The sequence below is a fragment of the Triplophysa rosa genome, linkage group LG22 (assembly GCF_024868665.1).
Source record: "Triplophysa rosa linkage group LG22, Trosa_1v2, whole genome shotgun sequence".
Lineage (NCBI taxonomy): Eukaryota > Metazoa > Chordata > Actinopteri > Cypriniformes > Nemacheilidae > Triplophysa > Triplophysa rosa.
Window position 1 is genome coordinate 18,969,748 of NC_079911.1, and position 19,634 is coordinate 18,989,381.

A 19,634-nucleotide genomic window follows, 5' to 3' on the forward strand; every position below is an offset into this window, starting at 1 on the left:
CTTGTCCGATCTTTGTGTTCTTTTACCAAAAACATATTCTTACTCCGTGTTTTGTAACACAATTATCTAAACCAGTTTTAAACAAGATATGTTCGTCATTTCTGTTAAATGTCAACATTTATTTAGCCTCGTGTCATTCCAAAACCTGAAATGTCTTTTTGTGGTTTTGTGTTCATACAATGGAAGTCAATGAGGTCTAATGTTGTTTGGTTACCAAGTTCTTCATAACGTCTTGAGTTCTGTAGAAGGAAGAAAATCATACAGGTTTGACAAGAGATAGTATGGAGTAAATAATAATACAATATTTTTTATTTGGGCGTGAACTATCCCTTTTTAAGCAAAATTATATAAATCTGTATGTCTTGCTTTCAGAGAAATAAACAAAGTGATGTTTTCGCAAACAACAAGAAAACAAAATAATCCAATTCAAAGGAATCTTTCTTTCCCCATTGGCGAACATGCTTTCCTTGATTTGTGTACTCAAAATGAACAAGACGTGAATGCTTGTGTCACTTTGCCTCTCAAGTAAATACCTATATCTTGTCTTAGGATGTTTAGATAATTGTGTTGGAAAAAAAGGATATGATTGTCGCAGTGCTTAAAATGCCTTTTTTTCGAGCACTAATTTAATTTGTCAGCAATTGAGCATTTCTTTCATGTCTTTGTTATTTATCTGAACCATCAACGTCACTCCAGAAATGATGTGATTATTACTTGTTTCTGTGCTAGAAATGACATAAATATTTCCATAATTTGACTGATTGGGCTCTATGCCAGAACCGCGATCTAAACAAACCTCTGAACAAGTCCGGGCATTTGCACCGGCGTCACACACAGTGCAGTACATGGGAAACTATGTTCCTCCTTACAGAGGAAGTCTTCCGTAGTCACAACCCTGCGTACCGTTGAGTGCACTTGAATGTGCGGCCCCCTGTTGGCAGCGCCGTATTGTTCGCTGAAGCAGACTGTGTTGACGATTAAGACGATTGAGAAACTGATAATCGTGTTTAATTGCTCCAAGCTCTTATGTTAAATCTCATTACGAGTCTCAGATCGGGGGTCTCATGACAGACGTTTGTTGGACGGACAGCTTGTACAGATGAATAGCGTCTTATTGGCCCACGCAGCATCCCTCGCCCCTTTCACCTTTGAAACTCTCGTGGGCCCTGAAATAAAACCAGCTGGACTCTTTATAATCAGTGAGGTGTTAAGATACACGCCGGCCCGGGGGCCTCGCAATGCTTTGATCAGCTTCCTTTGAATACCGTCCTTTCCATCAAGCTGGGGAAATTTCCCAAACGCTTCTGCGCCCAAACACCATCCCGCATGGAGATCGAATCTGATTGGTTGGGTGGGAGACTCGTGGAGGCCCCAAACCTTTGAAATATCAACTTGGTCTCAGATTTTTTCAGGAGAAATCAATGTGGAAGTAAATGAGACAATTGTTCAGATCCATGGAGAGTACGGAGGTGTAAAATGAATGTAGATTGTAGAAGGAAACTAATCTGGATTTGGGTGAGAGATGTTTGAGTTCATATTGAGATCTTTAATAATATTGACTTTTGATTGCGGACTTGACAAATCTGAGCTCAGTTTGAGACATTGTTGACTTCTCTTCTGAAACTCATCTCTTCTGAGACATTTGTAAAAATCAGTCTCGTGAAACTCGAGCAAAACTTTCCACTAATCTCTATTTGATCTCATTAATGAGTAGGAGAAATAAAGCGGAAGTTATAGTCGTGAGTAGGACCTACGCCGTATGCTGTGCGTAGATAGTCTGACGTGCACCTCTCCAAAAATGTAACAACGCGTCAACTCGACGCGGACCGTAGGTCCTACGCACTCCTATCTTTTTTTTTTGTTGACCGACGAGCATCTTTGTCATGTCAGGAGTTTCGCCGCCTTGTTTTTTTGGACATTTGTTTGCCCTGGCATGACCGTGTCCCCCCTTCTCTAAACACGTTGAGTGTGTTGCTGTGTTGGAATCCAGCGCAGGAAACTATTGCAGCTATCTGTGTGTTTATGTATATCTCAGGTGACCTCTGACCCCTGAGGTCACAGTTGGTTGATACAGGAAAGGGCTCTCGGACACGTACTGCCTGCGCGCCCGTCTGATTTGTAAACAGGTCGAGGTGTCCCGACCTCACCTCGTGCTCTCATTTCTCACCTTGTGCTCTCATTTCTCACCTTCTGCTTTCGCTGTGTGTGTTTGAGATAACGCTGAATGACCGAAGATCTGAAGAGTTAAGTGAGACGGACGGTTCTGTTGACAGAAGGGACGAGAAGCTTCAGTGACTCTAGGAAGAGATTTCTTTAGGGTTTCTCTTAAAGGGACAGTTCGCCCAAAAATCAAGATTCCGTCATCATGTACTCACCCTGGAGAGTTGCTCCAAATCTGTTTGAATTTCTTTGTTCTGTTGAACGCAGAGAAAGATATTTGGAAGAATGCTTATAACCAGACAGATTTCTCCCCCCATTGACTCCCATAGTGCCCCAGCACTGTTTGCTTTCCTACATTCTTCAAAATATCTTCTTTTGTGTTCATTAGAGCCAAGACATTTATGAAGCAACCTTTCCTACTGTGGTAGTCAACGGAGGCCAAGATCTGTTTGGTTACAAGCATTCTTCCAAATATCTTCCTCTGTGTTCAACAGAACAAAGAAATGTAAACAGATTTGAACTCGAGGGTGAGTAAACGATGACAGAATTGTCATTTTTGGGCGAACTGTTCCTCCCTAATAAAGTGATGCTTCACTCAAAAATGAAAATTGTCATCATTTACTCACCCTCAGATGGTTCCGAACCTGAATACATTTCTTTGTTCTGCTATACACACAGGAAGATATCTGGAAGAATGTCAAATCTCCTCCCCCATTGACTCCCATAGTATTTATTTTCCAAACTATGGCAGTAAATGGTGGATGAAACCTGACATTTGTCTAAATATCTTCCTGTGTGTTCAGCAAAACAGAGTAATTTATACAGGTTTGGAACAATCTGAGGGTGAGTAAAAGTGATTTTGTTTATTCATCATTCAGTCTCTTGTGCAGCATCTCTCGGTCCAGGCTAAGCCACACCCACTTATTTACATACTGTGATATACATGCAATAGAAGACTCTCTGTGCTGTGCGTTTGGTTCCCATGTCAGAATATAGTTGTGATGTCCATATCACCTCCACAGTTCATCCATCCGCCTGTCTACACCTCACGTAACCCTTACCACAACGCTGTTGAATTTCATTTCAGTGCTCATCTTCGGTTTGCAGTGCATGTGTGTTTGCTTCTCTGTATCCCTCTCAGCAGATGTGAAGTCTTCTGCAGATGGAGGAAAGAAAATTGGGATTACATGGATCTTTCGAATGTGCCCGTCACGCCGATCTACCGTCCTCTCGCGTTTCCCTGCTTTTATGACCCCTCCCCGATAAAGAAGCGGTTGGGTGTTATGGAATATCGGCCGTTCTCATTGGCCGACTCGTACCATGTGTTTGTTACGGACAGCAGAAGCTCTCGAGGGAGTGTTTGTGTCTGTGTCGTGTTTTGATTTATCACTGGGAAACACAAGTAGAGTAAAGCGGCTGCATGCTAAAATGGGTCAAGTATTCGAAGCGGGACTAAAATTACACTAAAATGTGATTGGACGAGCCACTTTTGAATTCCTTAAACAGTTGATATACACACGCGAGTTGAGTTCTGAACCAAAACGTTAGGCTGATGAATTATATTACTTGGCATGAAAGGTCGATTTGGTAACGGTAGTGTGGTTTTTGTTATTTATTTTTTATTTTTCTCCAGGACGGTTCGTACGTGGGACGTGAACTCGGAAAAGAAGCACAAGTCTGTGTTTAAGCCTCGATCGCTGCAGGGCAAGAAAGTGACGCCCACCTGCTGCACCTACAGTCGGGACGGGAAGCTCATCGCCGCCGGCTGCCAGGACGGAACCATCCAGATCTGGGACAGGAACTTGAGCGTAAGAGCATCTTTATCTCTTCATCATGCTTTTGGACATCCTGCGGTCGATCTTTATCTTTACGGCCCACCAAGTGGCCTGGTCTGACAGGGGCTGTAAAGCGCTGCTGTCCACTGTCATGCCAGACCTAGCATGCACACGTAGGGGGTCACTGGACGCTTGGCCGTGCGGGATGAGAGGGGTCAGAGGTCATCGGTGAGACACTGACCAGGTTGTCAGCGGTGTAGTGTGGAAGTGGGGCGGTAGAGTTGTAAATAAGCAGCGTGGGTGTCCCGACTGTCTAGTGTCGGTCTGACGTGGATGAATAGGGCAGAATGGGATGATTCATACTGGATGTTGGTTTTGGAGGAGATTTGTTGCGGTTTGAGAAATGCCCTTGTGTTTGTTTGGTCAGGACATTACTGTGGTGTGTGTGGTCCTTTAGATATGACCCCTAAAAGCTTTGGAGGTTTGCGTGAGTATACGTTTGTTACATTTATAATGTATACACGCACAGTAAAAGCTTGCATATGATTATTTAGTAGTGGCCTGATTAAGCTAATTCACATGATATTTAGAATTTTTTGTGTAAACGAATCAGACATTGCTCACAAGAGAGTTCACAATCTGGTTTAGGAGTTTTCTTATGGCTGGAATACACACTACAAGACTTTTAAAATCTTAACAGATTTCTTTTAAACTAGACATCATACACTTGCAGACTTTTTGAAAGTTTCAGATAGAAACACACTAACGGATCAAATCTGCAGACTGACACAGACTATCTGCAACAAGTCCAGACTGAAAATCTGGGCAAAAATCTTGTAGTGTATTTTAGCCTTTAGTTGTAGGGCTTCTGATGTAGGAATAAAATAAATTGCTAAAATAATGCAATAAGCGATACAATAATGCTTTTTAAAATTTGTAAAATGCATTTAAATTATATTTAAAAACTAATGATGCATATGTTTTTTTTCTGTAAAAAGAATACATTTACAGCCGCGGAAAAAATGAAGAGACCATTCCAAATGTTCATTTAATCATCATTTTTAGATGCATTGTGGTCATTTCAGTCCAGTGTTTGTTGAATTTCAACAAAATCAAACCTCAGGAGTGACAAAGTCATCCAACAGCAATGTGAAAGACTGACAGCATGACAAGAAAAATCCAGGTTGTCACATAAAAAATAATTCTGAACTTTTCCTAAATACATGTACAATTTTTACTGTTGTATTGCTTAAAAGTGAATCTGAACTTGATTTCTTTGCAGTATTTCAGGTCTGAAACAACACAGAGCATCTTTTCTGTTATTTTCACCTGTTTCTCCAGTTTTCCTTCTCTGCAAATAAATGCAAATTGAAACAATATTTTGACTTGAAATTTGGGAATAAAACAAAAATGATCATTTTACCTCTAGGCTGCACGATTATGACAAAATCATAATTGTCGATTATTCACCTCAATATTGTTACTGCGATTATTATTGAAATGCTTTGAAATGTTTTATAACTTTCTGTGACGCAGCTGCATGCCATATTCTTTCTATAAGCATCCAAAACTAAATAATATCATGTAAATAACAAATAATTATGGGAGTTATGTTCTTAGTAAAAAATTCAAAACGAATGCCTAAAGGACACGTCAACTAAATTCTGTGCCCAAACACACCGCCGAAACGCACAGAAATGAGCGCAAATGGATTGCTGTCATTTAGGCTTTTGCCGATTTCCTGTAATTGTAATCCCGATTAGTTTTTCAATTAATTGTGCAGCTGTAATTTTACCTAAACACATACCTAGAAATAGTAACTAAATTCATAGAAGTAACACATACCTAAAGAAAGTAAATTCGGAAAAACTGAAAATGATTTTGAAATGGTATTTAAAAATTTCCGCGGTTGTGAAAGGTATTCTGAGAACAGATGAAGTGGATGTTGAAAATGCTTAATGGTGCTGTTATTGGTCTGAAGTTTTTCCCATGACACGGCCGCTTTGATGGCTCCCACATTCTGCACAAACTTCAATCCCATCCGCCGTGAAAAGTTTACGTTTTCTGTTATTCAACAATGCTTTACATTCATTTTTCCTCTGGATTTACTTTCTGCAGTAGCTTTTCTTTCTAAACAGAACCAACAGATCGCCAACATGTCGGTCCGGTATGTCGTGAGCCATTAGCATCTGTAGGTTCGTGGGGACGAGGGTTTATTCGATGGCATGAAAGTGATGTCAACACAGAGCATATGTTGCGTGCATCACATCTCTGGTAAAATCCCCCATCAGCCCCTCTGTTCTCAATGAGCGTGTGACTGATACGGTTACAGTCGGATTCTGCTACAGAAAGCCACTTTCAAGCTTCTTCATTGCATAACCGCCTCAAGTCCGGTAAAGACACGTTTACATTGAACAGTCGGGTGTTTCTGCATTGGTTTCAGATCAGTTATGAAGGTCTGAGACTGTTTGGCAGTATTGCCGTTACTGACTGTGTCCTGTATGCTCGGTGATATACGCTAAGTGCTCGGCACCTGTTTAATGGATTCCTGGAATGTCTAGTGCATGTGACCATCCATATGCTCACTTATGAGTTCACTTAAGCGGTCAGGGAGTTGGGTCTCCTAACCAGGGCAATACTATTTTTGGTTACATTTAACGTTTTGTTTTAAATTGCAAACTTTTCAAAGCTGCTATTGAGCAAGTACGTAACAAATCTGTGTTTAAAACGGAATATGAAATGAACGGAATGAAAATAAAGGCTGTTGTTAGGTGTCTTGTGCTCTTTATTTCGCTTCTGTGGTGCCACCACTGATCTATATGAATGACTGGATTGCACCAGGAACGCTAAACCAACGGCAGGAGGTGAAGCCACCAGAAGCGATCGCGCCGCCATCTTGGTATGCCCAACTGACGGAGAGCGCCATTGACTTACAGTCAAAATGACGATCTAAAATAACCCGTTTTTCAGCTTATTAGGCGCGCGGTAAGTTTTTAGCTCACATGTGTGTTTAAATGTATTGTTACTTCTGATGATTTTTCCAATGTTTGTTTATTTTGGGGAGAATAGCGACGTATAGAAATCGATATGTGTATTGCACACTGTTGTAATGGCACATGTGTAAATGTTTAGAAAAAAAGCTTCATGACTTGAAGAACATTATACAGTCTGTATTTAGATTTCAGAACATCTGTCATTTGTTGAGGTGTCTCGTGCTGAACTGATACGCTACTCTAATGAAAATGAACGTAACTCACGATATCTAATAAGACGGGAAAATTCTCGACTTAATATAATTAACCATTTACATGCTTAAGACATTTGCATTGTAAGAATGTACTCTGAGACTTCAGATATCAAAACGGAGACTGTTTTATCATTAATATGTGATCACTCCCTATTCATTTAATAGAACGTTTGGGCATACCAACATGGCGGCGCGGTCGCTTCAGTGTAATGGCGTCATGAGCAATCCAGTCATTTATATAGATCAGTGGGTGCCACCAACTTGATGGATCTGAAGTTCCTGTTTGGGACAGCGGAGACCATGCGGACGGTCCTTGATCCGTCGAAGATCGAAGAAGTCCTCATGCGTACAGCGTTCTTAGATGTCCAGTGTTTGATGAAAATACACAAATGCAGGACTTGCCAGCAACTGTCGAAACCTTCTTTGTTGGATTGACTGTAATGTGAAAATGATCCAAACAGTTTACAAACAGAACATATTGAGACACTAATACGCGTAGCTTTGAGTTTCTGACCCCGATAGGAGGTGCAAGCAGATGACGGCGTGCCAGAGAACGATCACAAATGCATTATTCATTGAGCAACTCGCCGGTCACGGCTGCCAAGCGTCGCCTCGTACCCCCAGCTGCTTCTCTCAGCGGCAGCGCCACGGGAGATCGGCAAGACACCTGTAATTTATTACTGCTTGTTCTGTCAGACTAAATATTTACCCAGCATTCCCCAGCAGCTTATAATAACAGCCCGTTCCTCGAGGGCGCATCTGAGAATCTGTGACCTGTCCCGGGGGACGCCGGCGCTTCTGCTCGCCCGGAAGAAGGCGCCCGGAAGAAGATTCTTCAAAAAGAATCTTTAATTCTTTTGGTGGACATGTGACCTGTATCAACATATATGACGTTTTATTCTTTTGTTTTGTGCTCGTCATGTTTGAGAAGTTGTTTCTCAAGGTTAAAGGAGTACTTCACTTTAGAATTAAAAAAAGTTCACATGTCATACAAGCCGTCCGTGTCTTTATTTCTTCTGTCGAAAACAAATCGAGGCTTACGTGAGCTACTCCTTCAAGCCTTCTCTGTGATTTCAAACGACTCATTTGTGATATAAGAGTTCGGTCGTACCGCCCACCCGTAATATCCGTGTTCACACAAGGCCAGATCTGACTCTCGGACGTCTATTGCTCATAAACGGAGAATGCGGACAGACTTGATCAATTTGCGGCCGGTCGTTGATCTTCTCTCATGTCTGATGTTGAGGTATTGGGAAGGACAGATCTGATCCTGCTGGAAATGCAGATCATTCTGTGTCGGGTTTGGACTTTGATTACGGGGTCGTGAACCCTCATCAGACTGACTCGTGCCGCGGTGAAGAGGTGAAGTGTTATCTTCAACAACATGACATCATCTTATTCATCTTATTTTAGACCATATCAGCTTTATCTTTGCCAGATTGTGTAGAAATGACGTCATTGCCATCCTTCTTTAAATGAGGTTTTAGGTGTGTGTGTTTCAATGGTTATACTCTTGAAAAGGATAGTTCGCCAAGAAATAAAAATGATGGACACAAAACCACTGAGACATTTTTCAAAATATCTTCTTTTGTGTTCAACACAAGTCATATACAATAACGAGTTCATTTTTGTTTTGGTGGTTCAAAATCACCCTGAAACTCGACACACGTTCCAGGAAATGTCCTGTAAGCCGTTCCTCTCTCCAGGAAGTAACACCGCGTCTTTGACATGTCGCACATCTTCATTTTCTATCAGCTGTTCGTTGGATGGAGAGATCGGTGTGCAACACGATGGAAGATTTGGTTACTTTCTGGGAAGGGGCCGATAATATTCTCATGTAAGTAGTACTGTTCCCAATTTGACAGAAACCGAATTGTCATTATTTTCTCACCCCCGTGTCGTATCAGACCTGCGAGGTGTTTTTTAGGAGACTTTGCTATAGTTTCTCCTAAACAACAGCAGGTTCTTGTGATTAAATCTGTCTCGTTCCGAACTCCATTTAATCAGAAAACTAAATCGCTCGTGTCGCTTAAAGCCGAGACTGATGTGTAATCTCTGACGAGCAGACGTCCGTCTTTGATCGGATTGTTTTCCCGCAGCTGTGACATTGGCTGTTAGGATGCACTTTTATTTCTGAGGCACATCTGGGTGAGTTTCTTCACACTTGTCTGCCCCAGCGAACAGCCCCTGTAATGTCTTCCGTGTTCAGTTTTTCAAAAGTATTTGATCAAAAACAGCAGTTTAAAGGCCCGTTCACACCAAGAACGATACATTACTACAATTAACGATACTTAACTTAAGTATATTAACTATTTTCATCCGCACTGTCAGATGATAACATTGTTTATTTTGACCTCACATTTCAAATACAAAAGCCCTTTAAATTCAGGTGGATTTTGATTGGCTGTCAAAGTAAAATTGTTCATCACTTGGAAAAAAAAACTCTGAAAGTGGTCCCAATATTATCTCTCGTCTATTTGATTATTGTAGTTGTCGTGTGGGCTTTGCTATTTTCTTTCTTTAGATCGATTTTAAAGGTCCAGTGCGTAATTTTTTAGAGGCTCTATTGACAGAAATGCATTATAATATACATAACTATGTGTTCAGAGCTGTTTAAAGACCTTACATAATGAAGCTTTTTCTTTTTCTTACCTTAGAATGAGCTATTTCTATCTACATACACCACGGGCCCTCTTACATGGAATTCGCCATGTTGTTTCTACGGTAGCCCTAAACGGACAAACTGTTCTACAGAGCGCGTTTCGTAAATACGTCATCTCCTTCGGCAAAGAATCGGAAATGTGACGACTTCTTTGTCGTGTGTCAGCCGCCGTAGTGCTTCGAAAAAGTGAGCCGTTGGTTGCAATTCGCAACCTCACCACTAGATGCCGGTAAAATCTCCACATTGCTACTTTAAACAGTTATTATCCTTGGTGTGAACGGGCTTAATAGTCTATCATAAAAAATGTGGGATGTACCTTGAATTGTACTGTAAGTAATTCTAAGATGGCAGGTGGATTTGACCTCCTCACATTTGGCTCTTGTTACACTTAAGAAGAATTTTTTCCCTTAAAAGATTTCGTCAGAGTAGCTGTCTCCCTCCGTCTGGTTTCAAGAAGAGTCAGTGCGTGAAATCACTAGTGTCTGATGCTTATCCTGAAGTCGGTGATGACAGCCGATGGAAGATGGACGTTTCTTAAATCAGGGCTCCTGGCACGCTGGAAACCCGAGCCAGCCCCTCGGTGCCGAAACAAGGTTATGCTGTGATGAGAGGGCCAGCGCAGGGCTCTGAATGTGTCTTGTCAACAATAATCACATTTTTGTCAGTCCTCTTTGCCTCTCCACCGAGCTGACCTCATGTGTGTATCTGCCTGGAGATGAACCCCAGGACTGCTCAGAAAATGAAGAGACGTTTTGTGCCGTGAAACTGAAGATGGTGTTAGAGCGAGCGTGTCTTGCCGGTCGATTTACTCGAGAGACTGGATCTACTTCACTAAATTTGGTTTAAAGTGCTTCGCTCCTTTTTTGTTTTAAAGCTGCAATCTGTAACTTCTGCGTTTATGTCGCCATCTCTGTTTGAAACATAAAATTGCAGGTGATGTACTTTCTGTCCGGATTTGATTGGAGTGTGAAATGTTTTTACTTTAATCATTATAGTTAGTTATTAAAATTATTAAACGGCTTTTCTCGTTTTTTCTGAAACCAAGCCCACATGGCGTACATTTTGATTTTGACTTTTTACTTTAATATAACATGCACTAATGAGTCTCGCAATAAGACCAAGAACATGTAAACTGGGTCAGTTTTGACCTCATGTGTGACGTGTAGTGGTTTTTGGGGCATCTCGAACACTTGCGAGCTCCTGTAGGTCCTTCATTTCAACTTTCTCGGACTGATTTCAGCCCTGAAAGCGTTCAGCAGGGACACGCTTCGCTGGCAGCACTCACAGGTGGAGAAACTCTGATAAAGAACAAGAAAAAACAGGCAATTATTCAGAAGTCGATTGGTTTGGCGAAGTAAAGCCGCGGCGGGGCGATATGAGGGCCAGTAGTCTGGTGATTCAGGTGTGTCGAGCGGCGTTATCTTGCCGTTCCAGGTTTTTGACTTTCTTTTCTCTCCATGTGAAAGTATTTCAACATTTATTTCAGTAGAGTAATAGAGACCGGGGCTAGTTGTCACAATTTTGTACACTTGCAGTGTCCTATGGGATTAAGATTTGTTTGTGCTGTCTGATTTTTGTTACATGTGACGGTTGTATTGAACCAGGTGAATTTAGTTTTCATACATGATGGTACGTCAGTAAAATTACAATGTAGTCTCTGTTTATGAAGATGTTTTTTTGTTTCTGAAGGTGCGTTCTGACTATTTCGTGGCTCCATACATTGGATTTGGCAAACACACTCTCACTAAATCTGCGTCCGAAATCGCATACTGTGACAGTACATACTGAATCTGAAGTATCTACCTAGCGACCATTAAAACTGTACGTTCCATATAGTTTGAGAGGGAGTAGTATGAATACATTTCGATTCACATTTTGATAAAAACATAATTTAGTCACCGCTATTTGTATTTCATTTCCTTTTGAAATTTCACCGTTGCTCGGCTCCCGTAGCATCATGGGATCGAGTAGTGTCCTTCCAATGCACACTCACAAATCTTAGCTTAGACCATCTGCGTATTTCTCGCCTACTGCTTTTTGCATACTGAGGTTTCGGACATACTATTCGTGACTCTTACCGATTCTCGCCAAAGATATTAATATTAACAAGATGCGCCACTGCAGTTACAATGAGTGGCGAGGAATGCACCGCTCAATATGGCCGCTCTAGCAAAGGAAGGCCCGCCTACCAGTAAAACGAGCCAATCATCAATTAGTAAAGACTGATGTTTTAAGAAAGCAAACAAATTTGGGGATATGTTGATGAATGAATGTAGATCGTTGAGGTAAAGTCATCTGAATTTGGGTAAATTTGATGAGAAATGTTTGACTTATCGAGATCTTCAATAAAAGGTCGACTTTTGATTGCAGACTTGACAAATCTGAGCTCAGTTTGACACATTTGACACATCTCTCTTAAAACTCATATGGAGATGTTTGTGAAATTTCCGGATGTTTTTATCAGGAGAAATATCTGAGACACAGATGAGACTTAAGCGAAACGTATAATTTGCTCTCCATTTAAAGTCACTGATGTCTAGGAGAAATATTGGAGACGTAAAAGAGATCTCACCTGAGTGGAGTTGAGTGGATTCTGCAGGTCTCTGGTTCTCATGGGCGATGATTGAGGACCGCTGATGTCCGTTCACCCTCCATTAGATCCTCAGAGCTCAGAGAAAATAAATGGCTTCGATTGCGCTCGCACTCATGTAAGTAAAGATACGGGTGGTCCGGTAATTTAAGAGCCATGAGGGTCCGTGAAAGAGGGTTTCGCTTCAGAGGAAGTAGCAGAAGTTAAATGCTTCTGCTTACCCTAAAAAGGACTTTTATATCGGTTCCTAGTGGGGATTTTTTGTAAATCGGAGAAACAGGATCGTTTTAAAAGCTCGGAAGATAAAGACATCAGTGGTGTGTTTCATACGTGCCACTGAACACTTTCTGCACAACATTTTGCTTTGTTTTCGCTCCTTTTAGAAAAGGATCTCGAGTATGAAGAGGTCTTTATGTTTCTTTGAGCAAGCTTGAGGGATAGTTTGGGTTTAGGCCTCAGCACCAAACATGTCCTGCTTGTTGTTCTAATGTGTTTCTTTGTTTTATTATCGCAGGTTCATACCAAGTTTCACTGTCGGCAGGCACACGCTCCTGGATCAGACCCTTCGTGTGTCACCTTCTCATACGACGGAGTGACACTAGCATCACGCGGAGGTCAGACTAGCCGTTTTTACCCGTTTCTAAAAACCATTATATTTCCAGCACAATAAACATTCAGACTATGAATGAGTATTATTTTTTATTAACTTTATATTAGAAAAGCTGAAATTTTGACTTTCTAAATTGCATGTTCTTGGAGGGGTTTTTTTTGTGTGTGGTTTTGAAGTCAAAAGTCTTTGTTGTTATAATATTACTGTTCCGAATATTGCTCAACTGGTTTTTGTTTATATTCAACCAGCAAAAGTTTGTGGATTGAAACTTTAATTTGATACATTTTAGGATTATTGATCATTTCAACATTCGCCGTTTCAGTTAAGAAAAGTACATTGACAACCTTTTTAGCAATATTGAAAGCGTTTACAAAGTTTTTTTATGAAAGAAAGAATTAAATTGGCATTAAAATGACTCGTCTCTATAGTGTCACAATGTTGTTTATTAGCGAATGTTTTGCGCGAGGCAGGCAGTTCTAAATCAGTCCTGTTACCATATGACATTTCTTCTACTGTGATAAGTTACGGTCAGACAGCCAACCCTTATTCTATCGGCCTTGACCATCTTGAATCTGTGGGTTTTTAATGTTGGTCCCGGACACAAAGTGGAGTTGTCTCCAAAGAATGAACTTTTTGTCTTTTCCGTGACCTTATAAAGTCGAGGAAAAGAGTGTCACTGTCTTATCGATGGCTCAGAAAGACGTCCCGAGGCTGTGACATGAGCTACAGTAAAGTCTTTCTTTCATAAATCTGCCCGTCGTCGGCTCTTCACAGAGCTCTCGTGTAAGACTATAACACTTTGAAGAGCTTTAGTCAGCAGTAGTCTGGAGATCCCCAGCGTAACTGTGAGCCATCAGAATCACGTATGATGTGATTCATGCTCTGATTCACTCGCTTGCTTGTCAAACGCCAGTTTTATGTTTCATGTTACTCTTTCTGATGTGTCTTCGTTGTGTGTTTTCAGGGGATGACACACTAAAGACCTGGGATGTTCGCAACTTCAGGAAGCCTTTCGGTGTGGTTGAGGGTTTGACCTCCTTCTTTCCAATGTAAATCATGCACATGTTTGATAGCATAACAAGTATGATCATGCTTTTATACATCATTTCTGTGAACATGTAGGGTTGTCGCAGTATACTGGCATTGACAATAACCGTGATATTAGTAGCCATTTGGGGTGTGACAACATATAGGTATTGTCAATAACCATGATTATCGACATCGTGTTAATTGTACACATTCATTCATTCATTCACAATGATTAATTATAATATCGTACATAATCCTGCACTCGTTTAAAGTTTGGCCTTAGAGGCCACAATGCTTACAAACGTCCTTGCACTCGATTTTTAAGTTTGATTCGTTGGCCAAAAAAGGTGAAACACAAAATAAACAAAGTTAAAGATACATTTGACTGACATCATTATCTGTAAAAAAAGCGTATCAATACCGTGATAATATTGTTAACCGTGAATTATTTTGCCCACGATAATCACGAAGCGAAATTATCGTGACAGCCTTAGTACTCATGAACATTGATATTGTGTTAATGTTACATACATGATGAAAATTGAAAAATAAATTTAACTGATAACATTGTTTATTTATAAAATATAATAGATATCGCAATAATACCGCCTACATCATTTTTGGTGACAGTAACCGTGTACACTCTTAAAAACAAAGGTGCTTAAACTGTTCTTCACAGCGATGCAATAGAAGAACCATTTTTGGTTCCACAAAGAACCGTTCAGTCAAAGGTTCTTTAATGAACCATCGCTTTCTTACCTTTTCATAATCTGAAGAACCCTTTTTCGCCACAAAGAACCTTTTTTGAAACACAAAGGTTCTTCAGATGTTAAAGGTTCTTTATGGAACCAAAAGAACCCTTTGAAGCACCTTTGTTTTTAAGAGTATAGTTAAAGATATTGTGACGCCCTAAGAAGACGTTTCAAACCAAATGATCGTGTTTCTAATCTCGCTTTTATTTTTTTCAAAAACAGGACGGATTGCTGTTTTAGCCCTGATGATAAACTCCTCGTAACGGGAACCTCCGTCAAGAAGGACGAGGGCAATGGAAAACTGCTCTTCTTTGAGAGAGAGTCGCTTACGAAGGTCTACGAGATCGAAGTGGCCAATGCGGTAAGTTTATCAGCCTCCTGAACTACTGTTTCCGAAAGTGGAGAAAACTGATTCAAAAGCAGTGCTGTCTACTGATGTGTGCCCATGAGAAAATGCGATTTGACAAATTGAAGTTCGGAGCTGGACAGCTGATATAGGTTTAAGTGAGAGAGGAAGTGTACAAAGTGCCTCTGTTTGTGTAATGGTTTTCCAGCCATGAGGTCTGTTAGCCAATCCAAAGGAAAGCAGCAGGACGGCTCACGTTGCCAGATGTGCGCGTATCGGAAATTACGGTTGTTGTTATAAATGCAGAGCACTTACAGAGCAAGATGTTCCAATAAAAAAATGTTTTTTATGTAATCATACAAACTCCAGGAAGCGTGACGTCTTGAATTTACTGAGCTTGGCAAACTTTATGTCTCTGTAAATGGAAAGATTTGCAGTCAGCCTGTTTGTTCTTTTGGAAGATAAGGGAAATTGTCTTTCTAAATTGATTTGCTCGTCAAACGTCTTTAAATAAATCAATGTATTATTATTATTAATAGTAATAATTATTATTTTAATGATTAAATAAGAATAATAGTAATAATAATTAAACAATAATATTAATATTTCATATTATTATGCATTTTATATATACTGTAGATGTCATGTCATCCTAGAAAGCATCACTTCAGGCAATTTTCATGAATTAAAAAGTTAGTCTAAGAATTAGTAAAAAGAATTAAAAAAGAAGTAAAGTAAAAGAATTAAAAGTGAGTCTAACCTGTAACTATGCATGACAACCCCAAAACTAAATTGATTTATATTGCAAATTGCTTTAATTTAATGTTCATATTTAGTGTAACTTTAGGGCAACTAGAGTAGTTTTCTGGTGCAGGTCCATCTGATGGATCCCATTAACGCCTCAGGGATGCCAGATAGACAGAAGAGATGTACTGCTCAATGTAACAGCGATGGCACATTAACAGCACGTTGTCGTCCAGAATGCAGCTGCGTTCTGAGTTTGACACATTGTCAACTTTATTTTATTGATGTGCGGTTTTTGAAGTGTAGTGTGTGTCATTGCAGATAAATAGAAGGCATGGAACGAATGAATTAAAAACCATTTATGTTTAATACTGGCGACAACCTTGACAAGACTTCTCATCAGGTGCTTGATGGAGCGATTCCCGTGAGTTAACGTCTCTCGGAATGCTCGTCCTGACGGTGAGGTGTCTCAGTGTAGACACGCTGAGGTGAGTGACAGCTGAAAGCTCTCGTGGCCGTCCATGATGGAATGTACTTCTGAGTGCTTTTGCCATGAGTCCCAGAGCTCCTCGTGCAGTCATAACACCGGCAGGACTAATGGCCTAAACCCGGTCTGGCACATCTTAAACCTGACAGAATGCCATAGAGCCGCTTAGCCTCGTAGAGATGAACTAGAAAGAGATATTAAAGGAACAGTCCACATGAACGTTTAGGCGCCGCCACCATCATTTGTTCAGAACAACATGAGTGATGAGGGAAATCTTCATTTTCATCTTAAAGGGACGGAAATTCTTTCTTGCGTCATCCCAAACGACCAATCGGAATTGACCCCAGTTGACTTTCATCGTATGAACACAAAACCACAGAGACATTTCTCAAAATATCTTCTTCTGTGTTCCACTGAATAAAGAGTCACATACTGGGTAAATAAATGACTTTTATTTTTGGTTGAACTGTCCCTTTGATTGTTCCTCTAAGTGTACATCAGGACTTTCGTTTGTTGGAAACACCGCTCTGAATTTATTTCTAGGTAGCGTGCACTCCGTCGACCCGCCGAGCCGCTATTTACTGTGTTTATCCAGCGCGTCTCTCGGCAAGACGGCTGAAGAATTTAAGTGCTGTCTTTATGAAGTGTTGCGCCAGGAGCGAGAGCTACCAATCATGTCAGTGTAAACATCAGACGTCACCCCGCGGCGAGGTCGCGCTCCGTGCCGGGAGGTGGACGCTGGAAAGAGTAAATACTCCAGGGGTGGCTCTCGGCCTCCGCGTCTTTTCGCAAGGTGCAAAAACCCGGATGAGACGCGTGCCTTCTCCGCAATTCCTGCAGGGGCATCTGGGTTTGGAATGCGGCTGACCCCGATCCGAGCCCAAAAGCTAAAACAGAACCAGTCCTTTTCTGACCTAAGTGATGTAGTGTTTATTAAAGTGTGTTTGTAGAATGTTCTGTAGCTGAAGGCTTTGTAGGCTTCAGGTCGTGCACACGGGCTTAAGCTTGATTCGAAAAATATACAATCCAGCGGGGCTTTGTTTAATAATGTAACTTTGAGCTAAAAGCACCGTCGCTCTTTAATGTTCAGACATACTCCAGGTGTCTTCGGGCGGTTTGGCTCTGTTACCATGCGCAAGTTCAGTCTCTCTCCTCTTGCCGCCGTCTGTTTGCACAATTCTCCAGTTTTATTCTCACAACTGTCACGAGATATGCAAAGAAGTCTAAACCCGTCTCTCTCTCCCTGAAATAGATTTTGTCTGCCTGATACAAAGCCCCCCTGACGTATCTGGGTTTTGTCTGATTGACAGCAGGATCCTCTGCATCCGCTGATAGTATTGGATCCGCTCCGGGTCTTTCTCCGTGGCGCACGTTCAGAACCGCCTGTCGGCCGACAGCTTGCTTTGTTTAGGAAAGACTGCAGCTTGAAAAAGAAACCGAAATGTCACTTCAGACTCTGCCATAACCGCAGTAAATGCACGAGGTGACTCACTCGCAAAAGAAATGTTTTCCTTCCACTTGCCAGCAGAAACATTTGAGCTTCAGATACTTCAGAGCAGTTTGTGTTTTAGAGGCGTTGTGCGTTGGGTCGTGATGCTGGACTCTGGTGGTAAACAGGATTGCAGTGGGAGTCAGAGATTCATGTTGAGACAGGTATATCGCTGCTATTTCCAGAGTCCACAGAGGCAGCGGCGTATCCGCGAGGGGCCACACCGCTGTTCTGATGAGTTTGAGATGCTGGTGTGATGAACTGTGACACGTCGCTGATTGCGTGTGTTTGTCAGGGCAAATGGGCTTATTGTAAGTCTTGTGATGGTTTGTATGTGAGGTGGAGCGCGCCGTACCTGCGCAGATGGGCTGTGAAGATAGCTGGAGGTGTGGATGCTGTGCGTTTGATAAGGGATAATGGGAAGCACTATTGAGGCATTATGATTCCCAATCAGATTCCAGTTGCCAATTTTGCGACACACAGTCACTCTTTTTTATGGTTTTAAAGTTAGTAGATAGTAACATTAATGACATGAAAAAAAATTAAAATCGGTCAAATCAAATAAATGTATATTTTAGCTTGTAAAGCGTTGCGTGTTTTCAACACAATTTCACGGGAGTTTGTAACTTTTTTACAAGGTGACTAATTGGAATGAATTTGTACAATGCAAATCGTACAAAGATGTATGATTATTAGAAAAAAGCAATATGGACGCCCCTCCCCTAACCCCACCCCTAAACCTAACCATCACTGGCATGAAAGCAAATTGTGATAAAACGCACGAATAAGAGAAACGTACGAATTCCTACGAAGTAGCCAACTCGTAAAATAGTTACGAATTCCCGTGAGATTGTGTTGAAAGCATTCAACGCTTTACAAGCTTAAAACATTTATTTTATTAATATGATTTTCTTTAGTTGATGTGCTTTTGGTATATATTTCTTCCAAAGTCCTTGTGTATGAATTAAATGAATTTATAAAATTGGAAAAAAAAAAGTTTTTTTTTTGCGTAAATGGTTTATTTTCCTTATGATATAAATAACTGCGTTCTTCACTTTCCAAATGATCATTTTGGCTATAAAAAAATGACACCCAGTTTTCTGTTCATATTGATTACTAAATCTTTCTAAATAAAAATAATACACTGTACAATATGTGACGTCGACACAATATACATTTTAATCTTGGTAGACAAAAATTTCACCAAAGAAGCTCAAAAGGAACCAGTTTTTACAATTAAAATTGGCAGATGCTAACACAACACAACACAAGCACCTCTGCTGCTGGACACACATGATTTCTTTGCGATCCTTAGTCCATTTAACAGAATGGAATGTTACTAATATCACTGGGATTCAGTATTTTATTGTGTCTCTTTCCAGTTCTGTCTGTGATTGTAGTTGGACATGCTCAGGCAGATGTGCAGTATGCTAATGCTGCAGCGCAGTATCTGCAGGGTAAGTTAGTGAACTGCCGGGAGATTACTTTGCGTCGTGCCAAAGAACATTTCAGATCCGCAGCCAAATCTTCCAGATCTTCCTAAATAATCAATTACTCAACCACATGCCCACAGAGATGGATTAACCACCCAACATCCAGTTAAGTTAATAAGGGCTGAACTCATACCTCATCTATGATCAAGCTGAGGGGGGATGAGGGGGGCGTGTAAAGCTGTATTCTAGGTCAGAAAGACTTAACTGAGCCCGGCGGATGGTGGATTGCAGGCAGAGTGGAAGCTCAAGG

The 19,634-nt window shown here is 40.9% G+C and overlaps 1 protein-coding gene across 3 annotated transcripts in view; it reads left to right on the forward strand.

The window, feature by feature from the left end:
• Window positions 1-19,634, forward strand: part of LOC130546535 (WD repeat-containing protein 70) — a 100,856-nt gene that overhangs the window by 14,696 nt on the left and 66,526 nt on the right. For all 3 annotated transcript variants that reach the window (XM_057321843.1, XM_057321842.1, XM_057321844.1), the window contains exons 10-13: window positions 3,794-3,968; window positions 12,949-13,048; window positions 14,009-14,093; window positions 15,048-15,186. In XM_057321843.1, coding sequence (XP_057177826.1) covers window positions 3,794-3,968; window positions 12,949-13,048; window positions 14,009-14,093; window positions 15,048-15,186 — 499 coding nt within the window. The remainder of the gene's footprint in view (window positions 1-3,793; window positions 3,969-12,948; window positions 13,049-14,008; window positions 14,094-15,047; window positions 15,187-19,634) is intronic.